The following is a 26,526-nucleotide window of genomic DNA, read 5'->3' as shown; positions in this document are numbered from 1 at the left end:
TATCATTACTCATCTGCACGCAGCAAGGCAAAACTGAGGTCCTATCCGGGGATCGGTGGGAAGGAACCGCTGCAAGCACCAACTTATACCTGTGATACAGTCTAGGAACTTACGGATAGAACAATTTGCAATATGGACACATGCATGCATCTATCTCCTCGGCTCTCAGCTCTGTAAGGGAACATTACTGAATGCATTTATAAAGTGAAAATTACACAGTGAGGCTGCCCGGATTCTTGACAGGATATGAAAAGACCATTGCTCTCGGAGCCTTGACAGTTATTAGTGAATTCAACTCATGAGATGCTTACGTTCTACGCTAAAAATAAGTACATGCTACTTTAGATAAATAGGCTATTTTTAAATTAAAGTATGTAGTTACCAGTAAAAAATAAATAAGTACAATAACCATCATAAAAATTCCTTTGAACCATCAACACTCAGGCGTTGACAGGTATCAAACTGCACGTTTCTAATTCAACTCCCGGGAAATAAAGCAGTGGCGGGTCACCAAGGATGTCCCGCTCGGCCCTTACCTCGTCCGTCTTTTCTTCTGGACAGTTCGTCCCCCCGAGGCCCTGCTGCGGGTGGCTGCCGGCGCCGGTGTTCTCACTGCCCAGGTCACAGGCGGTTTGCACCGCATCCTGGAAGGACCCGGGGCCTTGCTCCCTCTGGACGGGCCCCTCTGCCCTTTCCTCGCTGTCCACTGAACTCAGGGACAGCGCGCTGACGCTGTTGGGACACTTGGCAGGTGCTGCGTCGGGGCTCCGAGGGCTGGGGGGCTTGGGCGTGGTGGGCCTCGGAGGACCGAGAGGAGGCTCGGGCTCCACGGGAGACCGGTCGCCAGGGCCCGGTTCCTTGGAGCCTCTGTCCGACACCTCCCGGGCCGGGGGCCTGGAGGAAGAGCCGGGGGCGCGAGGAACGGCACCTCCGGCAGCCGCGTCACTGGCCGAGCCCCCAGCACCCGCCAGCCCGGGGTCCTGGAGCTCCTCGCCCCTTCGCCCGCGCTCGGGGCCGGCGACCGCGCGGCGGGAGTAGTCGTCGTGCAGCCGGCTGTGCGGCCGCGGCCCGGGCGGGGCGCCCCCGGGGTCCCCCGGCCGGGCGGCCGCGCCGTCACCCACGAGCCGCAGCACCCGGGCCAGGTCCGGGGCCCGCAGCGGGCTCCTGCAGCGCCTGGGCCTCGCGGGGGCCCCGCCGGAGCTGTCGGAGTCCGCGGACGAGCCGCTCAGCGTCCTCCGCGGGGCCCCGCTTTCGGGCGCGCGCCGCAGCTCGGCCAGGTGCGAGGCCGACTTCCTCCGGAAGGAGCTCTTCTTGAGGAAGGTCAGGCTGTCCGTACTCTTGCTCCGCCTGCAGACGCCGTTCCTCTCGGGCTCCCGCGCCGGGGCCTCGCACGCCGCGGGCTCCGGGGCGGGCGGCTCCGGGTCCAGGAGGCGAATGCGCCCCAGGCCGTAGGCGCGGCGGATGCTGCGGGACCGGGGAGCGCCGCGTGCGAAGCCGTCGTCGGGGTCCTCGGGGTCCGAGCCGTCGGACGCGAAGCCCGGCCCCGGGGGGCACCTGCCCGCGGGGGCTCCGGCCGCCACGCCGTTGGGGACCGCCTTGCCCAGGTCGCGTTCCTCGGCCCCCTCTTTGGCGGCGTCCCATCCCTCCCGATTCTGAATTCCCTGGAGGACCGAGGTCTTCAGTTTTTTGAAAGACCCCATTTTCCGGAAGGAGGCCAGGGCGTTCCACGTGGAGGAGCTGCCCACGAGGCCGGCGGGCCGGGGCCGCTCGGGGTCGGCGCGCGTCCTGTTCGCGCCGGCGGAGAAGAGGCGCAGGAGGCGGGCCGGGCTGAGCCGCGCCTCCCGTCGACACGCCGGGTAGGTCACCATGCCGGGGTCTTTGGGATCAGAGATGGGACCGGGGACCGCAGCTCCGCGCCCGTGGCCGTTCTGGGCCGTGGTCATGGTCTGGGGTCCGGGAGCCCGCGGGCACAGGGCAGCGCGGTTCAGACCCACGCGCGCCTCCGTGTCCCCCGGCTCCTCGCGCACGCCTTCCTCCCAGAGGCCGCCGGCCGGGCCTTCCCGCCTGCCGTGCACATCAGGCTCCGCGGTCGTGGTCACCGCCTGCAGCGGAAAACAAAGCAGGGAGTTAGCCGTCTGCCCCCAGAAGAGCCTCCCTCTATCAACGGGGGCTCATCTATTTTGTTTAATAATTGCTAACAGAAAACCAGACCTGCCCCCTGACAGGGCCGATCACATAAAACCTATTTTAAATTAAGTTAAAATGTTACTTTTTTCTCCTAATTCATTTCGCATTAAATGAGAGGGAAGAATGCAAATTATGCATTCATTAAAAAAAAGATAATTATAGGTTGTGCATTCAATATGATGGTAAACCCTGAAATCCACTGGAACTCGTTACAGGAACTTTTGAAAAACTTCTAGAATGAAAAAGCCAAGGCATCATTCAAGACTATGTCTTCTCTTTATTCGAAATAGAAGACATCTTCAGTTATCTCACACACACGCGCACACACAAAACCCAACACTATTTCAAAATGTGCCACAGGGAAACGCTGAACTAGGTTAAATTTAATGCGGCTGGTAGGAGGCTGAGTGCTTAGTATACAAGAGGCCTCAGGCAGGGATGCGTTGTGATGGAGACCAAGACACTTTTAGCTGCATATTGTCTACAGATTACCCCAAAACGCTAATGACTGAGCTACAAAGCGCCACAGGGCCACAAGAGCAGGAGGGACCACGCTGCGGTGGCCTCAGGTCAGGCTCTGTGAAGGAAACGGCATTAGAAGTGCCTCTGTCAGAGGACTCCATAACTGGCTGGGGAGTGGAGGTGAGGATAATACTGAAACATTAGAAATTCAGACACAGAAATTCAAATTAAACAAATACCCGCACCGTCTACCTTGCTCCCTCAGACCCAGAAGCCCACTGTACACCTGTGTCTGTGCTCTCCCCCAGGTACAAATGCTGCTCCCTCAGCTTTTGCCCATCAGCCCTCAAGGGCTAGCGTGCTCCCCTGCACTCAATGAACGATAGCGAAGGGAGGGAGGAAGGAAGGAAGGGAGGGAGGGAGGGAGGAAGGGAGGGAGGGAGGGAGGGAGGGAAGAGTCTGATCATAACCCGAAAAGGCCACCATTTATGAAGTGCTTACATGTCAGGCCCCTGTACTAAGTGCTTTCAAAACATCATGACACTGAGTAGTCATGCAAACCTACAAGGTCAACCGAATGACTTCCATTTCATACACAATCAAATGGACGCTTGGGCAGGTTAGGTAATTCATCTGGGGGTCCTGCGGCTCCCCCACCCCAAAGCCTACGCGCTTCTTCACTGCTTCAAACTAATGAACAAAGACAGAGGCAGAGATGGGATTTGAACGCAGGCATGACTCCAAGTTCAGTGCCTTATGACATAACCCGGACTTAAGTCAGATCCCGGAAGCCCTCACGACGGCAGTCAAGGCCGTTATTCCGGAGGCAACATTAAAGGCAGAAGAGAAGGAGCAAGTTGTATAAAGACCTTGAGGTGAGGCCCCAATTTGGCTTATTCCTCTCACATGCAGAAAAAAAATCTCATGCAAAGAGGTCTCATCTGCTGCTTCTCTCCAAATTCTCTGATGGGTTCATTTTCACTTGCCCCTACCTTGTGCCCACTGAGGAGGGATTTCCAGGGAGAATCATGGTTAAAGCGTTGATTCCATCCAGGACCAGGGAGGCTACACGGATGTAGACCCTGGAGCCTTTCTGATGTCCACTTACCCAGTTCCGCTCATCAGAAGGTGGATGGGGTGCCCACATGCCCTCTGCAGTCTAATGTTCAAACAGAGGCATGAGGAGCCCGGAGAGCTGTAGGTTGCATTTGAATGAACCATATCAGTAAAATCTCACATCATCCCGGCGCCGAGGGTGGATGTGAAACCTACAACCAGCTGCAGAATGAATCCAACACCCAGCATCACCCGTCCATCCTCACCTGCTCTGGGAGGGACAGGGCATGAGGGTTGTTGCAGCTTGTCACAATCTTGAAATGAAGCGGATGGTCTGTGCCAACTGTCAAGTCCACTGACTGCACATTACGTAATAATAGTCTTGTTATGACCTGCCCTGAACCCAGGACAGACAGGATCCCTGCCCTGTCATCTGGCTGGACGAAGACAACATACTGACACCACCACCAGAGGGCGCTATGAGACCGTCTATAACCAAGGACCCAACTGTTAAGCTGACCCTAAGGGCGCAAGGGGTGCAGGGAAGGGTTGCTTTGCTGCTGGGTGGTTTGAGAATGGTCTGTGGAGGACCAGGGGCCAGGTCTAGGTCTGAACTGCCGCCTGAATCTTGAGTAAAGTCATTTCAGTAACCTGTGCTTCAGCATCGTCTATAAACTAAGAGGTGCCGACGTTTATGTGCATCTCAAACAACCAGTCAATTCATGAGCCTCTGGTGGCCTGTGTTGGATGGGTGTAGGCCCCATGATAAATTCAAGGCAGTGACAAGGTGACTGCCCATTCTAGGGGGAAAATGCCATGGGTACAGGAAGATTGGGGGGCAGTAAGTTCGGGTGCCCGGCTGTCCCAGTTGGCCCACGGATGGGGCGTCCTCCAGGTTATGGGACTCTCAGGGTGAAACCAGGAAAGTTCGCGGCAAAGCGGGATGACTGTTCACCCTACATTAAGGAGAACAACGTAGTTGGAAGGATGGATCGATGTAATGTAAGAGTGGAAACTCGGTGAAAACAGCTTTAGAAAAACCTACCTCCCCTTAGTCTACCTCTGAGACCGTCTGCAGATGTCTGTCACCTTCTTTGAGAATCCCTTGCTGCTCCCCCTAAAGTGAATTAGACCCCTTACTCTGTGGGTTCCAGGCATATCACCAGATTGTTTTATAAAAGCATATTATACTGATCTATATTTATCATTTTAACAAGTTGACGTGGCTGCCTTCAGAACAAGACCATTAACTCTTTGAGAGTAAGAACTGTGCTTTGCACACCAAGATTATTTAAGTTTATCTGGATATGAATTTTGTATCTGTTATCCTGCCTTGTCAATAACGGTACCAAGGCTAACAATTCCTCATTACGTACCACCATATCATTCCAATGTGAAGATGTTCACATTTTTACAACACTCAAAAGTCTAAGTATGTACTTAAAGCTTATATAAGTCTTAGGATACAGACCCAGTAAAATACATTCATATCTGAGTTTCTAATTGGGGCAACATGCTTTTAAAAGACCAGTGACTTACTATTCCACGAACAACGTGACTGTTGTCTGCTGCTTGGAACGAAACGGAAAATCACGGAAGAAAGCTTTTCCTGGAATTTCCGAGTAACATACCAACTTGCATTATTTAGAACTAATACTTTGACCTCTATTCACTAACAAGGGTTGCAATTCAATCAGTGGTTTTGTAGCAAGTCTTGTAAATTGTGGGAGCTCAGCCAGAGATATTTATGAACAGAACTACAAGAATTTTAGATGGGAATATTGTGAAATCCATTGTCTAGCAGCTGGATTCTGGATTGTTTGAACTTTAGAAGGGAACATTTCTTTTCATTCGTCATGAGAATTCTCTGAAAACAACCATGACCAGTCATTTTTAAATAAGAACTGGTACTTGAATTTGAAATTCAGGAATACATACCAGGCTGATGTACAAACGAGGTTTTCGTTACATGTTCGGGTAAATTATAGGAAATGTGACACTGGAAGCGAACACTGAAATCTGCATGCTAAAGGGGTGAAAGCACGGAGCCTGGAATCACAGCACGGCAGAATATGGCCTCAGGGAACGTCCAGCTCCTAACCGTAAAGATGAGGACCCTTGGTCAAGCTACGACAGGTGAAAGCACTGGGCAGCAGGGGACGTACTGGCCAAGCCCCAGGGTCACCCTAGCCCTCTTCCTTTCCCGCCAGACCTCAGTGGTTAGCCTAAGAGATTACACTGTGCATCTCGACAATCCTGGTCTGGCCCCCCGCCACCAGTGCGTCCACCTGGAAGGCTTCCCTGACAAGTCCCCTGTCCTGCGGTCTAACTCACCCCCCATTCAGCCGCAGTGTCCTTCCCAGAGTGCAGACGGACACGTGCCACTTCATCTAGGGATGCTGGCTGCCTCCAGACCTCAGAAGTGTCACGTCTCAGCCCAGCATGCCATACCTTTCCCTCTAGGGATGCCGAGTGACTTACAGCCACAGTCCCTCGCACTGCCATGCTCTGGGCCGTTTCCTCACTGGCTCTCAGAGCCTTTCGCAGACATTCTTGTCTCTCTGTATTAGGGGACCACGGTCCCCAGGCTCCCCTGACCAATGGCTCCCGGTCAGGTTGGCCATTGGGAAGCACGGGCGGGAGACGCCGTGTGCGGGAAGAAGGGAGATGACGGGGCATCCCCTCTGCCTGGGCCGCTGCTGGGGCTCATCCAGAAGCTGCTGTGCCCCTCCTTAGCTGCCACTCCTGCTGGGGTCCCTGCCGGTCCTCGCTCCTGTGCGGGGGGGTGGGGCACTGGCACCTGGCCCCCCCTTTCTCTCCAGCCTCGGGAGACAGCACCTTCCTCCTACTGTCCATCTGAGCTCTTCTGGCTTCTCTCGTTTCTCAGCTGAGCAAAATAATCCCTCAGTTAGGGTCTCTTTGGAACGTCTAGAGATGCTTCTCTTTTCCTCACAGATAAACATGTGCCCCGCCTGTCTCTAACTCAAATCAGCTCTTCCCTGGAGGCTCTCTCTCCTTCCTCCCCAACTCAGATGCCCGTCCTCTGTGGGCTCCCGTGGGAGCTGCTGTTTCAGCACTTGCCACGGTGCTCTGCAACTCTGGTCTCTCTGTCTGCTCTCTCCATGCAACTCCGGTGAGGTTAAAAAGTTCTTTGAAGGCAGAGACCAGGTCTTATTGAACTCTGCATCCTCTGCTCCAGCCAGTGACTGACTAATGAGGGATGGGAACTCCCTCCTCTTGCACATCCAGGGCCAGATCCTCCTCAGCTGTGAGGCTGGCCTGTGCATTGTAGGATGTTCAGCACTGTCGTTTGCTGAGCCTGCCTGTTTTATCCTCCCCTTTCCCTTCCTGGTAGGTCCTTTCCTTCTCTTTATTCATTCCAAAATCTTTCCCAGAACCTTGCTGGAATCAAGACTCTGACCGGGAGTTCAAATTCTAGCATCCACACCTTATGAACAGGTTGTATTCTAAAGGGTTACTTACGGGCAATCTATTTCCCCATAGACTCTGTCCACCAAACTACATTTAACCGATAATATAGTGAATTTAAACATAATTTATAACATTTCCATAGGAAAATGCATCTAAGATTCAATGGTGGGTTCTAGTTCCAAGGATGAAGTTCCTTTCCCCACTGCCCGGTCCTTAATACAAAACCCTCTCCCTCTCCCTTTCGACCCCGGTGTCCACATCTCAAAGGAAGACTGTCCTTCCCCCATGGACGTGGCATCCTTGGGGCCTCTCCAGGTGAAGACGGGGGAGGATGCTTCAACAGAGCAGAGCTCTGCCTTCATTTAAATACCCAATCATTTAAGTGTCTAAAACTGAAAGTATACATAAAACCGTAGCTCGGACAAGACTGGGTCACTGTATCTCTGGGAAGGGTGTCGATTCTATACAAGGTGTGACGGGCTGGCTGGCCTTATCTGGGTTACTAGGCTAAACCGCGTTCCTGCACGTGAGAATGGGGTTTCCCAGTAGGGAATGGATGTTTGCTTTGTCAATTCTGAGGGTCTGCAAAGGCAGGCCTTAGGCCAAAGAGAGGAAAACCTTCCTTTGGTCTCTGGAGTCAGGGGTGGGCAGGTCTAGCCAGGCGTGCTAGGGTAGGTCTGCACCTGAGCTGTGCTTCCTGGCTGTGATCTCAACGCTCAGCGGAGTGCCAGCCTCTGAACCCCGCGTCCTGCCCCCTACTCTAAACCCCGGGGTTCCTGCACCTGTTCCCCAGCCCCCATCCTTCTCACGGTAAGTCTGCAGCAGTAACCTCCCAAGTTCTCGGTGAGGACTACGTCATGCCAGCAGCCAATGCCACAAAGGATGTCACCACAGCAACGGGGCCTCCCCTGCACTGACGGTTCAGAGTAAAGAAAGTTTTCCAGATGGGTGGCCCTAATCTTGAAGGCACTTTGAAGGTCACTGGAGCAAAAGCAACGTTTCTGCTTGCGAGAGGCCGTTTAGCGGAAATCTGGAGCTGTGCGTCCCTGGGCTCACCCCGCAGGCTGCACGCAGGCTCCAACGATCAACACAGCTTGTATACCCAGCATTATAAAAACCATTTATAAGGGTATATATGTTGGTGGTGTGTTTTCCCTGAACTTACGTTACCGCTCAAGGTTTTTGGTTTTGTCTTTTTGCATAAAATGTCTTTCTGGGCATAGAACCCCAGTTGATAACACTGCCTTTTGGAGGAAACAAGATCAGCCTTCCACTCCGTTTCCATCCAATTAGGTCTCAGTTTAGGGGGTGTGGGAGCAGCACGTCCTGCCATCACTACGGACAGGGGTCCAGAAAACACCCTCCCCTGCTCTGTTCAGTCGGCATCCCGCACCCTCACAGTGTTCACAGCAAAGCAGCTGCTGAAATGCCTTGTTTGTCAAATTTAAACGTCGTCTTCGAACCGAACTGACGTCTGGCTGTCGTTTCACAGACGTCATCCCACAAGAGGCACCCCGGGTACCAACGTGAATGGAGCAGTGGCAACCAGCAGGCACCCGCACCCATGCCTCCACAGTTGGGGGGGGGCAGCCCCACAGGAGCTGCGCTGGGGCCACTCTGTTCGAGGAGGGGCTGTTGTGACGAGCCCGCCCCAGGGGACATCAGTGGCCCCTCTGAGGCTTGAAGAAGGGATGCTGAGGGCCTCAGACACTGTGCTCGAGCACAAAGGAGACCTCCTCTACTCAGGGGGCCCCGGCCTCACTCTCCTGTGGCTCAGAGGGCCAACCGGCCCCCAGGGCGAGGAAACCTTGATGGAGGAAAACGCCACACGCATCTCAGGCCCTCGCTCAGTGCCAACTTCTCAGCTCACGTTTGTCCTTCGAAAAGGGACTCGCAGGCAGCTCAGGAGAGCTCCTCGGCAGCCTCGGGGTTTTACCATTCTCTCTACGACAAAGACTTGGGCCAGAAGCTTCCATGGGATCGTATGGCCCGCTCCATCGCTCGGCTTCTTTGCCAAGGGCCCCTGCTACAGGAAGGGCACCACTCCCGGGGTTGCGCACACCAAGCTCTCACTGGACAGTGATAGGTGACACCCCTCCTGTGTCCACTCTCTCTACTAGCCCACCCCCTACTAGTGCAGGAGACAGGCCGTGCGACGTGCTCCGTCCCGTAGACGCAGCCCGCGGGCATCTTCCTCTCCTCCCAGGGTCTGCTCTGACCTCCGCCCCCGCCTGTCCCCCTAACCCGCGGGCTCTCACACCCCCACCCTCAGCCAGCCTCCAGCTCTGCCCGTGGGGACACTGGCCACCAGGTGGCTCCGTCCCACTCCCAGCCCCGTTCACCCGACGGGATGCTTCTAGCTCTCTCATGTCAGAAGCTTCTGGAAGCCCAACGGAAGACAGGAGCATGTGTCAGACTCAGGAAAACCCCGGCATCACACCCCACTGACACAGCTCCCTTGCCACAAAGCTTAATAAGGTTCTAAATATGTCAGATGCTCGGAGGACCTAACATGAAACGAGCATTATATTCTGTCTTTCATGAAAAGTTCAAAACCAGTCTAGGTGCTAAAAAAACCTCAAGAATGACAAAGACGGAACTATCTTGAACCTAAAATAAGGAGAGTGGAGGAAGGGGGGATATGAGCAAGGTGGGGGGACTCCCCAGGAGGCTCGGGGAAGGTGAGCCCCAGGCGACCAGGAAAGGACACAGGTCTGCTCCCCGCCCCGCCCCCAAGAGCCGCTGCAAAGGACCCGGTGACCACAGACAAAGCCAGGCGCGTTCCTCGGTAAGACCAGCCTCAGAGAGTTAGGGGGTCCCCGGGCTGGGGTAACAGGATCCCAACACCCCTGAGAGCACCTCACAGGTTTTCAGGAGACGCAAATGCATCCTAAACAGAATATTTTCATTGGAATATCAGTCCCGCTCGTAACAGGACACCTCTCCCTGTGAAGAATAAGTTTTATCGTTATAGGTTAATGTGAAACAGGTAAACAGGAAATGGAATTCTACATCAAATTTATAGATCAAAAAGAAGCGCAATACTTCTCCGTTGGAAATTCAATGGACGTAAGCCTCTTACAGGCGAATCTGGACTGAGGCAACAGCAGCATCTCCCACGGGGTCCATGGGGGTGCAGAAAAGGCCCCACCTGCACAGGTCACTGCTTTGTGATCCAAGATCGGAGCTCCTCCTCCACCCTCCAGCCAGCCTGCCGGGTCAAAGGTCACTGCCAGCCCGCAATGAAGGACCGGAGAAGGGATGTCTAAACGTGGATGTGGGGGAAATGCCATTATTTCATTTTTAAACTAGTTCTATCTTTTCTCCCTACAGATGGATAATATATGCTTCAGGACTCCTTTCAACCCTGACTATGACTTGTAAGTAACTGACATCTCCAATTGGGACACGTGGTATTCTAAATGTCAATGTAGAAGTCAATGGTTCAGAATTTAAAACACATTTTCTTGTAAGAGTCTATCATCTTAATTCCTAATGTAAATAAACTATGTTACCAATAGTAAGGAATGTGCTCGCTATATTAATGATCGTTAATTATTAGTGTATTATACTCAATTCATAATAGGAATTACTAAAAAGAGGAACCTGATCTCTTTGGCTTACGGGCTCGTATGGTAGCAGAAGTAGAAGAAGGATGGGAAAGCCCCTCTGTGGTACTGGGAACAGGTGGGCTGTCCTTGGACTCCTCACATGTCCCCTGCAAAAAAAACACCCTGCCCAAGTCTGCTGGTTCATTTCTTTGCTAACAATCGTTTCAGAACTGTAATGATACAGCAGCCCCCGTCATCCCTCCTAGACCGAACGCTCTGATGCAGGAAACTGTGCTTTGGCAGAACTCTCTCCTCACTGCTTCCGGGCGGGGACACAAGCAGCTCAGGGCCACGTGCAGGTAATGGCATCACCTGCGTGCAGAGGATTAGAAAGCGGCACCGGTGGCTTCCATTTCAGTGGACTTCCTGCGGCTTGTTCTGAAACGTCATCTCGTAACAAGAAAGAACCTCATGTGAGGCCATCATCATCCGTTCCTTCAATCATTCCAGGAGGTTCCCCTGATCCCTCCTGTCTGACTGGTGTCGGGACAGACAGAGGAGGAGGGAGGGGAACAGCAGACACCGTCTCAGCCACCACAGACCTTTATCCCACTGGGGAGACACACGATTAAACAAGCAATGAAGTCTGCATCGTTATGACACCTGGACGGGCTCCTTCAGACGTGACATCAGTGCCAGAACTGAAGCTGATGGAAGGTGGGAGCACCTGACAAAGGTCCGCATTTTACTTTGCTGACTTGACCTCGACAAGAACCGTCTTTCCGTCTTTCATTCCCTCGCCCCACGCCTTAAGTGTGGCAACTGAGTTTCAACCAATCTTCTAAAATTAGAAATTAAATGAAGTCAAAGCCCCTGTCCTCCGGAGACAACTGAGAACCTAACTGGGTTTTAACAGAGAAACAGGAACGGGGGCCTTTACGACAATTACTGTTGATGTTTTTGCGATCACACTGCATTTTCAAGCTGAATTCCTAAGTCTGCCTTGGCCCTAAGGATAGCTCCTGATCCCCTCGGTTAGGGTTGGGACATTTCTCACTGAGTCTATCGCTGTCATTACAGGTCCCTGTGTGTGTGCTGAGAGCTCACCGGTACTGACGCCAAGGTCCACACAGGCCTGTTCTGCAGGAGATTGTAATCTTGTCCAGAAAACAAGAAAAACATCATCAGAGATTCCTATTTTCTGGGAATACTGCATTTTCCACATAATTTTGTAAAACTTGAGGTTAAAAACCCCCCTATATCCAGTCTTCAACGAAAAGTGTGTATTCATGTTGCGACTCCTGCTTGCCTTCAAACTAAACCAAGCACACGAATTTCTGAAATTTCTAATTTTCTTCTCTCTCTACACTTAGAAACAGCCTTCTTTGGATGGCTAGTTAAAAACTACTTAATAAATGGAATATTTAGGTGTTTCTTTTGGCCGAGGGGCTGCACGAGAGACTTGCTGAGAAACCAGGACACATGGACTAATAAGGAAGTTTGGGACCCTCTGGACCAGGGTCTAACCTGCTCGCGGCAGAGAGCAGCCTGGACAGCACCTCCCCCGACGGGGCCTTCAGGACTGCCTCTGGGAGTGGCTCGCTCAGAAACATGCATGTGTCCTTGAGGACGGGCCCGTCCTCGTCGTCCTTCGCGTCCACGTGGACACAGCGTGTCCGGCAGCTATCAGCAGCTCAATGAATATCTGATGAAACATCCAGGGCCTCCGTGTAAACACTGAGTCCGGATGCCTTCAAAGTAACCTTACCCTGCGGGAGAGACTGCCAGGTCCTTCTCCTGAAGTAACTGGGCACTGTTAACATCCAAAAAAATCCTTCTGGCTTCTTTTCCCACCTCTCTACCAAGAGAAATGAGAAATAAGTCTGAAACTTGGAGGGGGCCACTGAATTTAAGTGGCAAGCAATTCCCTATCCCAATTCTCACCTTAGGAACTGGCCCTGGAGTGAAGGGAAGGCCCCACGTTACTGAGATCAGGCTCTTCCAACACACGTGACTGTCACCCACTGGTCACACACGGAGACCCACACAGGGACCCATGGCCCATCCTTGACAACGGAATTCAGGGAAACCATGCAAAGGGCCAGGGACGTCTGCCCTTTGCTGAATCTGACACCCGACTCGTCACCAAAACAGACAATGAAGCGAAGCTCGTGTCTCTGTGATGAACTGAGAAAAAGGTGGAAAAAGCTGCAGTGTTGGCATGGCTTCCTTTCCTGCTGAGGGATGAGGATGGCCAGGCACCCATATACATCCTGCCCAGAAGGGTCCCCTGCAAAGAGCCAACTCCACACGTGTGCTCTTCGGAACCCTCACAGAATAAACCCGTGCGTGACTCTAGGGGCCGTTTACTAACTCCTAAATGAGTGAGGGTTTACGACTCCCTTCTCAGCTACTCCACGGCCAGAGTGGACACGCTCGGGGGTGCTTTAGCTCACAAAACTGGTGGAGTCCCTACGCTGTTCTCGCCTCCGGCGCGGGGCTTTGTCACCTTTGCGCATGAAAATCTCTGCTGTCCAGTCATTAGAGGTGTAAGTGGAGACGCAGAACAAAAGACAAAACCGGTCTAATGAGAGCTGTCAGGGTCCCCCCCTGTGTCTTCTGACAGGAGTAGCAGCCTGTTGTCTGTTACTTTGCGAGATCCTTCCTCCTACTCCCTTCAGGTATTAAACCCCAATTTTAACTTTCTTCCCCAATTTGCACACACAAAGTCACAGCAGCATTCTAATATTGTACCTCAAAGTACAGGTGAGGCTAAAATACAGGAACTTATTAGGTCTCTGATGGAGGCCAGTGCTGGGGTGGGGTCTAGGGACTGTGCTGGCTGCACACCCGCCGGCCCAGGACTGGGCTCTACGAGCTTGCTGGCTGGGTGCCCCGTCCGCTCGGGTGCAGAAGAGACACTTGTCCCTGGGCTGGTCTCAAGAACGTGCTGTTCCCTGTGGGACCAGCACCCCTTTATGATCATGGGCAAAATATTGACGGCTGTTGGCCACCTATTTAGGGTGACTGTGCCGCTTTACAACCAAAAGAGGGCTCGGGGGCCCCGTCAAAGGAAGATCAAACTCTTCTCCACAGTGCAATTATTCACGTCCTTCTGAAACTGAGTCCTGGAAGAATTAAGAAACAAACTTGCAAACACACAGCAAAGTGATTATCTTTTAAAAGGGAGAATACACTCAGATGTAGCAAAGAATATAGGAGTCAAGTATTATAGAGTTACTTATTGTAACTGTATAAAAATAAATGTTACTACAACATGGACAGCCTTCAAAAGCTAAATGAAGCCTTAAAGGGCGAAGTGAAGGCAGACGGCACGGAGATGGCATGCTGTCGGCTTCTGGCGACACTGAGGTGTCCCGGAAGGGTGACCCTACCCAGCAAGTCGAGGGCCGTAGCCGGGGGCTGGGGAGGAAACAAGCAGTGACTAAACATGGCCACGAGGGTTCTTCTGGGGACGATGGTTGCTCAGTTCTGTAAAACTTACTAAAAATAGCTGAATCGTACAATTGCAGTGAGTGAATTTTATGGTATGTAGACTGTATCAGTAAAGCTGTTAAAAGCACAAAGTTGATGATATTAAGCATAATGGCCTCGGGCACAGTCTAATAAACATCCTGAAGAGGATTTAGACACATGATTCAAGGCAAAGCGTGTATTTACTCTAAGTACCCAGAGCATGTATTTCGGTCCAAAGAGCCACAGTGGCTTCCCGAGTCCCCAGCTCAGAAGAGTCACAGGTTTCCGTCCTCATGACCAACGGCCTCAGGAAAGGCCTCTCTCCTGACGGTGCTTGCAACACTCTTTTCAGGGGCTTTAAAACGAAGATTTTGATTGCTCAGTGTCTGCCTGTGTGGACTTCCTAAATTACACAGGAGAGCGACCTCCCTTCCTGTGACCTTCCTGTGACCAGCAGCGAAGAAGCCACGAGAGAGACCCTCACAGCAAAGCGACCAAGAGCTCTCAGAACCGGGTGTGAACCAATGCTTCTCCTCTGAAAGCCAGGCTCCCAGGCCGGCGGGCCCTCCGGGCGTGCGCACAAGAGGGACCATCTGCCTGGGCATCGAGACGGGGTGCCCGCGTGGGCGCCGGGGCCCGGACGGCGGGGCTGCTGTGTTTCAGCTGCTGCGACCCCACCCTCAACCCCCGCCCCGCTAAGCAGGAGCATTCAGCACGTCTGCCCACGTCCCAGGCCCTCCTGGGCAGCTCCACGCGTGACATCGGTGACAGGCTGAAAACTAGTCCCGTAAACCCAGCAGCCCCCAGAGCTCCCCCACCTCCACCGTCTGCTGCTCTGGGGTTTGTTTTCCATTTTAAAAGACTTCGTCCTCATCTTCATGCTCGGGGCTCCATCCAGCCCCTGTTTCCCCCTTCTTCCCCTCCCGCGGCCCCTCCTCTTGGGGACCACAGTGTCTCCCACCCTCCTGGTCCTGTTCCTAGTTCTTCAGCCGTCTTCACAGACGGGATTTCCGAGAGTTGGAAGCAATAAAGAGCTTTGTCCGATGTCTCATTTTACCCAAGAGAACAAACCGAAATAGCTGACACGTTTACAGCAGTTTTATTCACAGTCGCCAAAACTTGCAAACAATCAAGATGATCTTCAGGGGGTGACTAGAGAAACGAACTGCGGTGCATCCAGATGACAGCGTAGTATTCAGTGCTAAAAAGAGCGGGGCCAGCAGCCATTTGGGGAAAAAAACCATGGAGAAACCCTCAAAGCGTAAAGCTAAGTGAAAGAAGCCAATCCCAAAAAGCCACATACTGGACAGTCCCAACTGTATGACATCCTGGAGAAGGCACAGCCATGGAGACAACACATCAGTGGTTCCCAGGGGTTAAGGGGAGGGAGGGAGGGACAGGCAGAGCACAGAGGATTTTTCAGACGGTGAAACCACTCTGTGTGATGCTGTCATGGTGGATACTTGTCACTATGCACTCGTGCAGACGCAGAATGGACAACCCCAAGAGTGAACCCCAATGTAAACACACCATGGACCCTGGGTGATGACAAGGCGTCAGTGTCAGCTTGCAGATTGGAACAACTGTGCCAGGCCGATGTGAGATGTCACCATCAGGGAGAAACCGTATGTCAGGCAGAGGGGTATTTGAGAACACTGTACTTGCCGATCAATTTTTCTGTAAACCTAAAAGCACTCTAAAAAAGGGTCTAAATTTAAAACATAAAGAAATAAAGAGCTGCTTAGTAAGTGGGACGGTCAAGCCAGTGACACAGACCCTTACCACCTGAGAGCTTTGCGTACGACGCAGAGGCCCCGCTCATCCAGGCAGGCGCCCGGAGACCTGCCCCCTGAGTCGGCGATCAGGCACAAGGTCTTGTAAGGGGAGAACCAGGACCACTGCATCACCAAGACTCAAGAACCGTCATCAACGTCCAAACTCTGTGCGTGTCCCCCCGACCTGCTGACTGTAACGTTCACACGAAAGAGCAAGGGTTGGGGTACCTGCCATATTCTGGGTGGAGGGGGACAGGGAGGGGCCAGGTCAAGAGCCTCGATTTTATCACAAGGTTAAAGCTGGGTTATTACACGAAACCGAGCATTTTAATTGCAGAAGTGAGTAGTTTGTTTAAACTGGAAGTGACTGTGAGATTTTATGACCCACAGGTGACAGGGAGAGTCAGGGGACCTAGCTGGGTTTTCATGGAGGAAAGCAGCACAGAATTAATTCACAGGCCCCACGGGGAGCAGGAGAAACAACTGCCTTATAGTCACAGCTCATACGTTATGCTTATTCAACTAGGAAATTATGAAGAGTAAAGTATTACTGAGGAGTATTTATCTGTGCGGAAAACCAATAATGAAAAGCTAAGGAGTGATAAGCCCAAAATTCAGAGTGACGGTTACCTCTCAGGAGGGGTTGTTAAACTTACACATGTTACAAAGATTCTTTGTATAAGTTAAATATTTAATGAAGTCATCTTTTGGAAGATATACCAGTGTTAGAAGGATGAGTCAGCAAATACTAATAAAAATAACCTATAGGGCTTCCCTGGTGGCGCAGTGGTTGAGAGTCCGCCTGCCGATGCAGGGGACACGGGTTCGTGCCCCGGTCCGGGAAGAGCCCACATGCCGCGGAGCGGCTGGGCCCGTGAGCCATGGCCGCTGGGCCTGCGCGTCCGGAGCCTGTGCTCCTCAACGGGAGAGGCCACAGCAGTGAGAGGCCCGCGTACCGTAAAAAACAAAAAAAACCAAAACATATAATCTAATAGGACTAAGTAGCTGTACCAATCACCTGGCATCAGACAGACCTGTGTTCGAATTCCTACTGCAGATTCAACAGCCATACAGCCCTGAACAAGTGACACAGTTCCCCCATCTAGAAAAAGGGGGAAAAGAGTGGTATTCTTCAAGTTGGAGTTGGGTAAATAGCAAAATGCCTGTTGAGAGCTCAGAGGAGCTGGGCGAAGAGAATAACCGCTCCCATTCAGATCATGGGCCAGCGCCAGGAGCCCTGGGAAGTACCCTACAGGCACAGTCCCACTGAATTATCTCAAGGTCATATAGTAATAAACAAAGGAGATAGGATTTGAACCCACAGACAGTCTGACTCCGGTGCTAGGCTAGTAACCATCATGCTACTCTTTCTGTCTGATGAAACTCCTATATTATTATTAATGGTGTTGCTTACCATCATAACTATTCACGGTTTTAAAAAATCAGGTTTAAAAATTACCTATACATGGCTAAGATGGGACCACTTGACACAAAGAACCCAAAGATGTAGAAAGCCGGGTGGCCACTGTGATCCGACATTGTCACGCGACTCTCAGAAATTCCAGTACGTTCACCTCCACGCACAGGATAGGAACCGAGCTCGATCAAAGAGGCAACGGTCTTTCCCAGCCCTCCCCTAACCCGTACCCTGGCCAGTTAACCTGGGATAATACATCCAGTTCTAAGCACCACATCTTAAAAGAACAGACACACTACAGATTGGTTTGGACAATGACCTAGTACCCACGGCCTTTCACAAACAGTAGAAGGATCCTGGGATACTCAGCTTTTAACACAAATTTTAGGGATTTTCCTAGGGAAGGAGTACAGATTTACTCACACGTGCACCCTCTGGGAGAATCAGTGCATAGAATATGGTTGCTTTCCTTCTGGAACAAAGAATTTACGAACAATCAAGGAATCGGGAACATGCGTCTAGCCCCCAGGACGGCCCAGCGGCCACAGACCGCAGAGGGCCTGGGGGCTGGATGCATCGCCTCTGAGGTTTCCTCCACCTTTACAGTTTTGTGATCCTGAAAATACGTATATCTCCTAAAATTACAATCCTTCCATAAACTGCAGCCAGGGCCCTCTGGGGAGGGTGCCGCCCACCGCGCACACCCTCGGGTCATCACTTGATTAAACCTCTTCTGACTGTGCTGAGCCCCCGTCACCTCCCAGTGTCCACATCCTCGTGACCACAGGTGGGACAGGCCACACAACTCCGGGCTTTGCAGAGCAAGGACAAGGAGAAGAGACTGGAACAAATGCACCTGCTCACTTGCTGAAGCAGACGGCCAGTTTTAAGTTCCCGCAAGACTTAACTTAGGAAACCAGCGTGAACTGAGCTGCCCCAAGAATGAGACAAGCACGATGCTTCCACGGTGACCCCAGACCCCACTTCAGCAGACTTAACCGGGCATCGAACCACACGTACCCAGGCCCCGGTGGGAGACGCCTGCAACGTTGTTACTGAGTCTAAAGGATTTCATGACAAAGGGTTTGAGAGACCGCTAGCCATTTTTTTCTTGTTTCTGGAACAACCAGCAAAGCCATCTGTCTCTGAAATAGGCCTGCTGCTTTATTCCTGAGTCCCTGCCTGTTCGGGGGCAGGGAGGCTGTGAGGACCTGACACTGAGCACAGTCAGTTTAGAAACAAAACAAGTGAAGAGGAGAGGATGGGGTGGGCGAGGGGAGGAGCTGGAAGAACAAGGGCTCTGCTTCCAGGAAACCGAGTACATGTCACTGGGCGGCTTGTCCCCCAGGACGCCCCGTGCACGCCGAGTCCCAGGCATCCTGGTAATTTCAGTGATATTAATGGTCCCTCTCTAATCCTTATACACATTTTAAACATCCGGAAATGGAAACCCAGCAAAGGGTGGCACCTTTCACACCACAGCGGCTCCAACAGGACCACCCAAAGGCCATTTCATTCTCTAGGAGAATGTGCCTTATTTTGACGTGCTATTTTGTGCTGATCTGGTAAGTTACAGATTAATTTGCAGATTATCTGTGGCCAGTAGAGATGCAGATCATTTCTGCCATGCAGAAAAGGTCACGGTTTTACTGCCTGTAAGGCATTAACTGGTCTTGTCTCCAACTTAGCAAACCTTTCAACCTTTCCTGCCAGACGGTCTAATGCTCTGATCCTCAGCGCCGCCACCCCAGCCCCCTGCCCTCACTCACCAGCTAGATGTCTTTCACACAAGCTCACAATGGCTCTGTGGGCTAGTCATGTTTTAACACTTTGAAAATTGTACCTTGATACATTTAAACTATATTGCCACCACTGTCCCATTACTCTTTTCATCTTTATAACCTTCTGCTGAGTCTGTGTTATGTCACAGTTTTTGTCACTGTTATCATATACTCTTAACTGTTTTATAATACAAATATTGTCGATTTTGTAGCAGTTATAATAAAAACAAAAACAACAAAAAGTTTTATCACAAAGTTAAGATTTCTAAATAACCAAGTTCCACTTTTCCAATATATCTGATCACTGCCCACCTACACAGGCAACTGGTTGCTTAGTTCAACCTGGACTCTTTCTCCTCAAACTGGTTCTCTTTTTCTAGATAATCCAGTACTCTAGTCTAATTTAGAAATCATGCCTATTATTGTCTCTTAAAATACGCTGATTCCTACTCATCTGCCGATTTCTTTAGAGAGCAAATAACACTTATTGAACATTAACCGCCAGACATTGTATCAGACGATCCGTGTGTTTGAACAAACAGGCAAAGAGGAAACCAGAATTGTTTTAAAAATGAGCTGCCGGGCTTCCCTGGTGGCGCAGTGGTTGAGAGTCCGCCTGCCGATGCAGGGGACACGGGTTCGTGCCCCGCTCCGGGAAGATCGCAGATGCCGCGGAGCGGCTGGGCCCATGAGTCATGGCCGCCGAGCCTGTGCGTCCGGAGCCTGTGCTCCGCAATGGGAGAGGCCGCAGCAGTGAGAGGCCCGCGTACCGCAAAAAAAAAAAAAAAAAAAAAAAAAAAAATGAGCTGCCGTCTTTACTCCACTCTTTAAAAGCCATGACCCCGAGTGGTGATCCTCAAAACTCCCATCTCCTTTTCGGGATTTTCTACCCGCTAGGTGCCTTCCATCTTTCTCTCTCATTTTCCTGCGCTGCTATTATTGATGTTATATTGCAGTTCGGTACATGGACCTGCTTCGCTTCTAGAGCTTTTGGAAATGTCCCTCTGCTCTGCTCACCCTCCCGATTCCACACCGGATGCCCCCACGGATGCAAGATCCGTGCAGTCTGGTCGCTCGTTTCTGCTCCACGCGCAGCTCTAATTACCTTCATTTCACCCAGAGGACAGTGGGTCCTGGGACACACAGGGGGTCCAGGGCTCCCAGCAGGAGGCCCAAGCTGGGCACTGACAGGAGAGCAGCCTGACCTTCTCTCTTCTCCACACCACACTGCCTCTCAGCACGGTCCCGGTTCCAGAAATTTCCAATAAGAACTTAACCATGCCTGATCCCTTGGGGGAAGCAAAGGGATGCTTAGAACGAGCAGGTCGCTTGACAGAAGTCACAGAGCCAGCATGAGAACTTGGAACACAAACTCAGGTCCTTTCAGCCGTGAACTGTCATCTTCAATGACTTAGTCACGAATATTTAAGCCCCCGGCCCCCACATCTCCTCCACAGCATCCCTGCGTCGTTTTCATTTCATGTTGACTTGATTTCTTCTATCAGATCTTAATGATGTTTCCTTAAGTACCTTGTAGGACCTTTAAGGACTAACATATACACACTGCTATCTATAAAATAGATAACTAGCAAAAACCTACTGTATAGTACAGAGAACTATATTCAGTATGTATTTTGTAATAACCTATAAGGGAAAAGAATCTGAAAAAGAATACACACACACACACACACACACACACACATATATAACTGAATCACTTTGCTGTATACCTGAAGCTAACACAACAATGTAAATCAACTATACATCAATTTTTAAAAATCCAGATTAAAAAAAAGAAATCCTTCAAGAGAAAAATTAGGGATAATATCTCTATACTTTTTTATCCCTAGTTCAGCGACCAATAAACATTTATTAAATAAATGAATGGCGTGGAGTAAAAACGTGCTCTATGTAAACTGGAGCTTTTCTAGTGTGCTGTGGGAAGGCGCAGCGATTTTTATTTGATCTTTTGTTTTTTAAGACTGGGTTTTATAGTAAGATAAATGTCAGTTATCTATTCTGTGACCATGATGAGACAGAATGTAAACTCCGCGACTGTTAAAGACCGGAGTTGACAGCTCGCAGTGACGTTCGCTGGCGAAGGACCTCTTGACGCCAAGCCTTCACCCCGTTGGAGCGAGTGTGTCTTCCAGCTCACCATCGTTACGGGGGCTTCACGGAAAACATCGGAGAGGTACTGACCATGACACCCCCTCACCACATTTGAGTAACACAGGAAGCTCTTGGAAATATTACCCCAGACCCCTTTAGGTGTCTTGAAAACCCTGCATGAAATTAAGTACCGCCACTTTAGTTGAATTTCTTGGCACCAAGAAATTAAATTCAAATGCAAACGGAGGCGATAAAATTAAGTTGCAGTTTCCCCTATACAGTGGGGATAATATAGAATATTATAGGGGATAATATATATAATATAGGGGATAATAATATAGGGGATAATAATATAGGGAATAATAATAATATAGGGGATAATATATAGGGGATAATATAATAGGGGATAATAATAATAATATAGGGGATAATATAATCATTCAGATAATACAGAAAATAATTAATTTTCAATATTTGCATTAAAGAAGACACAAAATTTACAAATTATCACAGTACCTCAGGACACAGCCCCGGTCCTACAGAGAGCTACTTGACATTAATCCAAAATATCATGTAAGCTAACACAGTCAGCCTTTCTCCTTAAACCTTTCTGGCCAACTTGTTAACAGGTGTTAATATGTACCTACATTAACCAGTTTAACTTCTCCCACGGTCCCCCCTATCCCCAGGGAAGTGAAACTAGATATTGTTGAAGTGAAACCAACAGGTCAGTTGCTTGGAAGACAAAGAAAGAAAGAGAAACCAAAATCCTAGAAAACCCACCTCACAGATAATCAGTGCCTGAAAAATTAGGAGTTTGCTAGAATACCGTATTGTTCTCGACAATAACAAGTGTTGACAAAGATGTGGAGAAATCAGAGCCCTCCTACACTGCAGCTGGGGATGTAAAATGGCGCAGCCACTTTAGAAAGCAGTTGGGCAGTTCCTCAAATACAAAGTTATCATACGACCCAGCAATTCCACTCCTAGGTGTCTACCCAAGAGAATCGCAAACATGTCTACACAAAGACTTGTGCATGAATGTTTATAGCAACATTATTCCTAAGAGTTAAAAAAGTGGAAACAAACCACATGTCCACCCACTGATGCACGAATAAACCAAATATAATGTACCCGTAGATCTGAATACTATTTGGCCAAAGAAGAAGCACTAATACATGCTACACGTGGATGAACACTGAAAATATTATCCTAAGTGACAGAGGCCAGTCTCGACAGTCCATATACCATGTGATCCCATTTCTATGAAATGTCGAGAACAGGCAAGTCCATGGAGACTGAAAGCAGACCAGTGGTTGCCAGAGGCTGGCGCTGGAGGGAGGGGATGGGGAAACTTTCAGAAAGCTACACTGCCTTCTTTCCACAAATTTAGCCGTAATTCACCCTTACAAGGTGCACTGGTTTACCTCCTGCTCCAACAGGCAAACATCTTGCAGCTGTCCTTGGACAGTACAGACGAAATCATTGACTCACACCCAGCCGGTGAAGCCAAGACTCCACATACCTTAAGCAGGTAGAATTTTTAAACAGCATACAAGTGATTCGGCCACGGAAGAAACCCAACTTAGCACAGTGGCCAACTCAGTCTGAATGTCACCGATGCAGTCATCAAAGGACCACAGTTCGAAAACGGTCACAGGTTAAGAAGACGTGAAGTAACTGTCTTTTCAAAAGTCACGGGAGGGGGAGGTTGGAAGAAAAATCAGCGATCCAATGCCACGGTCCGTGAACGACTCAGATGTCCACAGGAAACAACTACCGCAATATCAACAGCCGCGTCCCCCCGCCGGCCACGTCCCGACTCTCGCAGGGCTGCTCCGCCTCCAGCAAAGGGCCCGGACTCTCCTCTCCAGGTCCTGCCCTGCTCTTGCAGGCCAGAAGGGAAAGAGAAATCTCAGCGTGATGTTAGCTACGTGAGCTTTCCTTTCTGTTCTTTAAAAAAAAAAATCCTGTTCTGAATGACAAAAGTTCAGGACACCTAGACATGCACATTTAAACCACCGCGTCTACGGGCACTCGCCCGACATAACGGGCATTTCAGCTCCATGTACCACTGGGGTCTCACCGCTCTAGAATCTGTTCTTCGAGGACCCTCTCCATGTTCGGGGGAAGCTGCCAGAGCCCACGTAACCAGAGGCAGCGAAGACCCATGAGGCGCCGTCAGGGCCTAAAACGTGGGCCTGTAGGTGGGAAGATGGACCAGACGCTCGCACAGCTGAGGCTCCCACGCTCTCTTCTCCAATTCCCGCCCCTCTCCTGTGTTCCTACGGTCCTCAGGACCCCTCCCGTCTGGACTTCTCTCAACGGATCCCCGCTCCCTGATGACTCATCTCACCTCACTGCCCGGAAACGCTACGAGGGACCAGGCTGCCTAAGCGCTGCCCATCGCTGTAGCTCCGTCACCCAGCACGCGTCTGCGCGCGGAGCCCTCGACAGAGGACTGTCCGGGGGTGAACGGCTGCACCTTTAACCCTGCCGCCGCCTCGCTGCATTTGGAAACCGCTCTTGCTATACGACTGCCGACGTGCTACTGCCCGGCACCAATCAAAGGCGCCCTCCTCACCTCCCACCCGACTGCCCTGCAGCCGGGGACGCCGTGACCCCCCACTCTTCTCCAGGCTCCTGGGACGCCCCGGCCGCTGCTCCACCCGGCGCTGCTCCCCGTCTATCCATCTCCTCATCGGCTGCCCTTTGCTCCACAAGGGGATTTCTCCAGCTCCGTGTGCCCCCCCTTCCCTGCTCGGGGATGAACTCTCCTAAGAACCAGGAGCATCTCCACCAGGACCCAGGGCCTCTTCTCAGCAGCCCCCGAGACAAGGAAACCTCCAGCATCTCCTGCTCGCGCTGCCCGTCCTCCCCGCTGTCCACACCCATGGCTTGAGGACACCCCACGTCCCCGCCGTGTCCTCACCTGTCTCCCGCCCTCACATCCAGGTCTCTGTGTCCATGTCCACATCCACACCCCCTGCCTCGGGCTGTGCTACTTCTCACCGAAAGCTGTGATCATTTTCCTGCTCTCCATCCATTCCACACCCAATGCCATGTCCTCAGGGAAAAGTCCTACAGTGTGTCCCCAGTCACAGCCAGCACCTTCCACACTCCCGTCCCTTCCTGGGTCGAAAGTCAACCTCCCCAGCCTGGTCCTCAGGCCCTCATCGTTCACAGCCGCCCTGACTCACACCGACTTTCATAAACCGTAAGGAACTCCCAGGACGTGCGAGGCTCCGAGCCGGGTGTTCAGCGAGCAGCAGGAAGAACAGGACGCTCTCATCCGACCCCGTGCGGACGCTCGGGACCTCGGTCCGCCCGCGTCTCCGCAGGTCTGCGCTGTCCCACCCACACGGAGGCCTCTGTGGCCACGGAGCCTCTCAAAATCCCCTGAGACCCGCCTCCCGTGCCTCTCTTCCCCGGCCACACCCTCCGCGCTCCCCGCCGCCCCACCATGCCCCGGCAGTGGGCAGACCAACTCCGTCCCCTGGAGCCCGAGGCAGGGGACACGGCGCTGAGAGCTGGTGGCTGGGCTCTGCCGCCACATCAGACGTGCACAGAACTGGTTCCTGACTCACAAGAGACCCCGGTGTCCCGGGATGTGCGGAGTGAGTGAACGGCTGCAGCTGAGAGGGAGGAGCGCTCCAGAGCCCCACATGCGGAAGGACGTGCCCTCAGCGCGCTGCGGAGCGGCGGCAGGGCAGAGCCAGGCGGGCAGGTGCACGGCCACCAGGCAGAGCTTCGAGTACGCCGATCGACAGGTCATGGCTGCAGAGAACCAGGAGTACCGAGAAAAGGCCGTCGATTTGAAACTTCGGAGACCGCCATTTAACTTGGGGCGTACTTTCACTACCTGGGTGGCGCACGTCAAATTATATCGACGAGAAGTAAACGCAGGGGGAGGAGGTGCGTGGCTGTTCTCCATGCCTCTGTCAAACCTCTGTAGCAGGAGGCCGCAGGGACACTGGCAGCACGGCTGGCTAGAACCAGAGGCGGCTGCGGCCACTCAGAAAGGCAGCCACGGAACCCTCGGGGGCCACAGCGAGCTCAGTGGCCTCTGGACATGGCCCCCGCACACCCTGAGGCCTCAGAAGAAGAGGTCTGGGCTGGCCTGGAACTCTCCCCTTTCTTGGGACAGTGAAGGAATTCATGGCTCTGAAAGCCTGGACGCCTGTGACCAGTGACAGCACAGGTGACGCTGCTCTGAAAAAAGGAGTTTGCTGCCAAAGTGTCACAGTGTAGAGCTCGGCGTCTGCGGGAAGGGCCTCCCGAAGGAAAAGGATTAATACAAAGCTCTTTGTTGATTCTGCTCCGTTTGCACAAACCCGCTCCCACCCACCTGACCCACACCAAGGCCCTTTTAACTGAACAGCAGACGAAGGGTGACTCTGTAGAAACGGAATCGCTTTCTTGATAAATTAACCAATTAGAACTTCCCCAGGACTCACAGAAGCCAAAGGCACTACGATTTCCTACCCTATCTCTTGGAATTGCTTTCTTTTTCTCTCCATTTGATGGATTTTTTCCAATAGTTCTATTGCCCACTTTCAAACAAATTGCCCCGTGGAGCCCTTCGCTCTAAAACCTGTGTTTTCCATGCAGAAAATTAATGTGCCCACTCAATTACTGTGCTTTGCTTTCACTTCCTGAAATTTAAGGCTGCAAGATCCTGAAAGGTAACTTCTCTCTAGCGAGGGGGCTGGGCACAGCGGCCTGACTCAGACCCTGATGCCAACCGAGAATCATTTCTGCTGGAGCCTTAAGTCAGGGCGCGTGGTTGAGCTTCCACCTGGGTGCAGGTCTGGGGCTCTGGGGCACCGGGGCATCACCTTTACTGGGCTGTCGCCGCCGCTCTTGCAACTCGCACGCCCTTCCCTGTCTGAAGGCTGCTTTCGGCCCCTGCACCCGCAGGACATGACCTTGGCATATCCTTGACGTGTCCTCCCCTCCTATCCTCAGTCACACTTCTCGTTTCTCATCACTGGTGAAGCATTGAATTTTCCTGTGGTTACTCCCCAGCTCTCTAATTTTCCACTTTTACTTTGAAATTAACTCCACATCATGTGAGCAGGTAGAGGAAAGAGAACCTTTTATCGTCCACACAGGTAAACTGTCACATCCATATCTCCCCACTTGGCGGCGGTGATGGTTAATGTCACGTGTCCACTTGGCGGCAGTGATGGTTAATGTCACGTGTCACGTGGTTAATGTCACGTGTCCACTTGGCTGGGCCATGGTGTCAGTCATTTGGTCAAACGCTAGTCTAG

General features: G+C 51.7%; 1 protein-coding gene across 4 annotated transcripts in view; it reads right to left on the bottom strand.

The window, feature by feature from the left end:
• SPATA13 (spermatogenesis associated 13) overlaps positions 1-26,526 on the bottom strand; it is a 207,499-nt gene that overhangs the window by 70,496 nt on the left and 110,477 nt on the right. For all 4 annotated transcript variants that reach the window (XM_067713722.1, XM_067713724.1, XM_067713725.1 and 1 more), the window contains exon 2: positions 537-2,102. In XM_067713722.1, the coding sequence (XP_067569823.1) occupies positions 537-2,102 (1,566 nt within the window). The remainder of the gene's footprint in view (positions 1-536; positions 2,103-26,526) is intronic.

This window comes from Pseudorca crassidens, chromosome 18, assembly GCF_039906515.1.
Source record: "Pseudorca crassidens isolate mPseCra1 chromosome 18, mPseCra1.hap1, whole genome shotgun sequence".
NCBI classification, from domain to species: domain Eukaryota; kingdom Metazoa; phylum Chordata; class Mammalia; order Artiodactyla; family Delphinidae; genus Pseudorca; species Pseudorca crassidens.
Note: the sequence above shows the minus strand (reverse complement) of the source record. Positions and strands in the feature narration are given on the sequence as shown.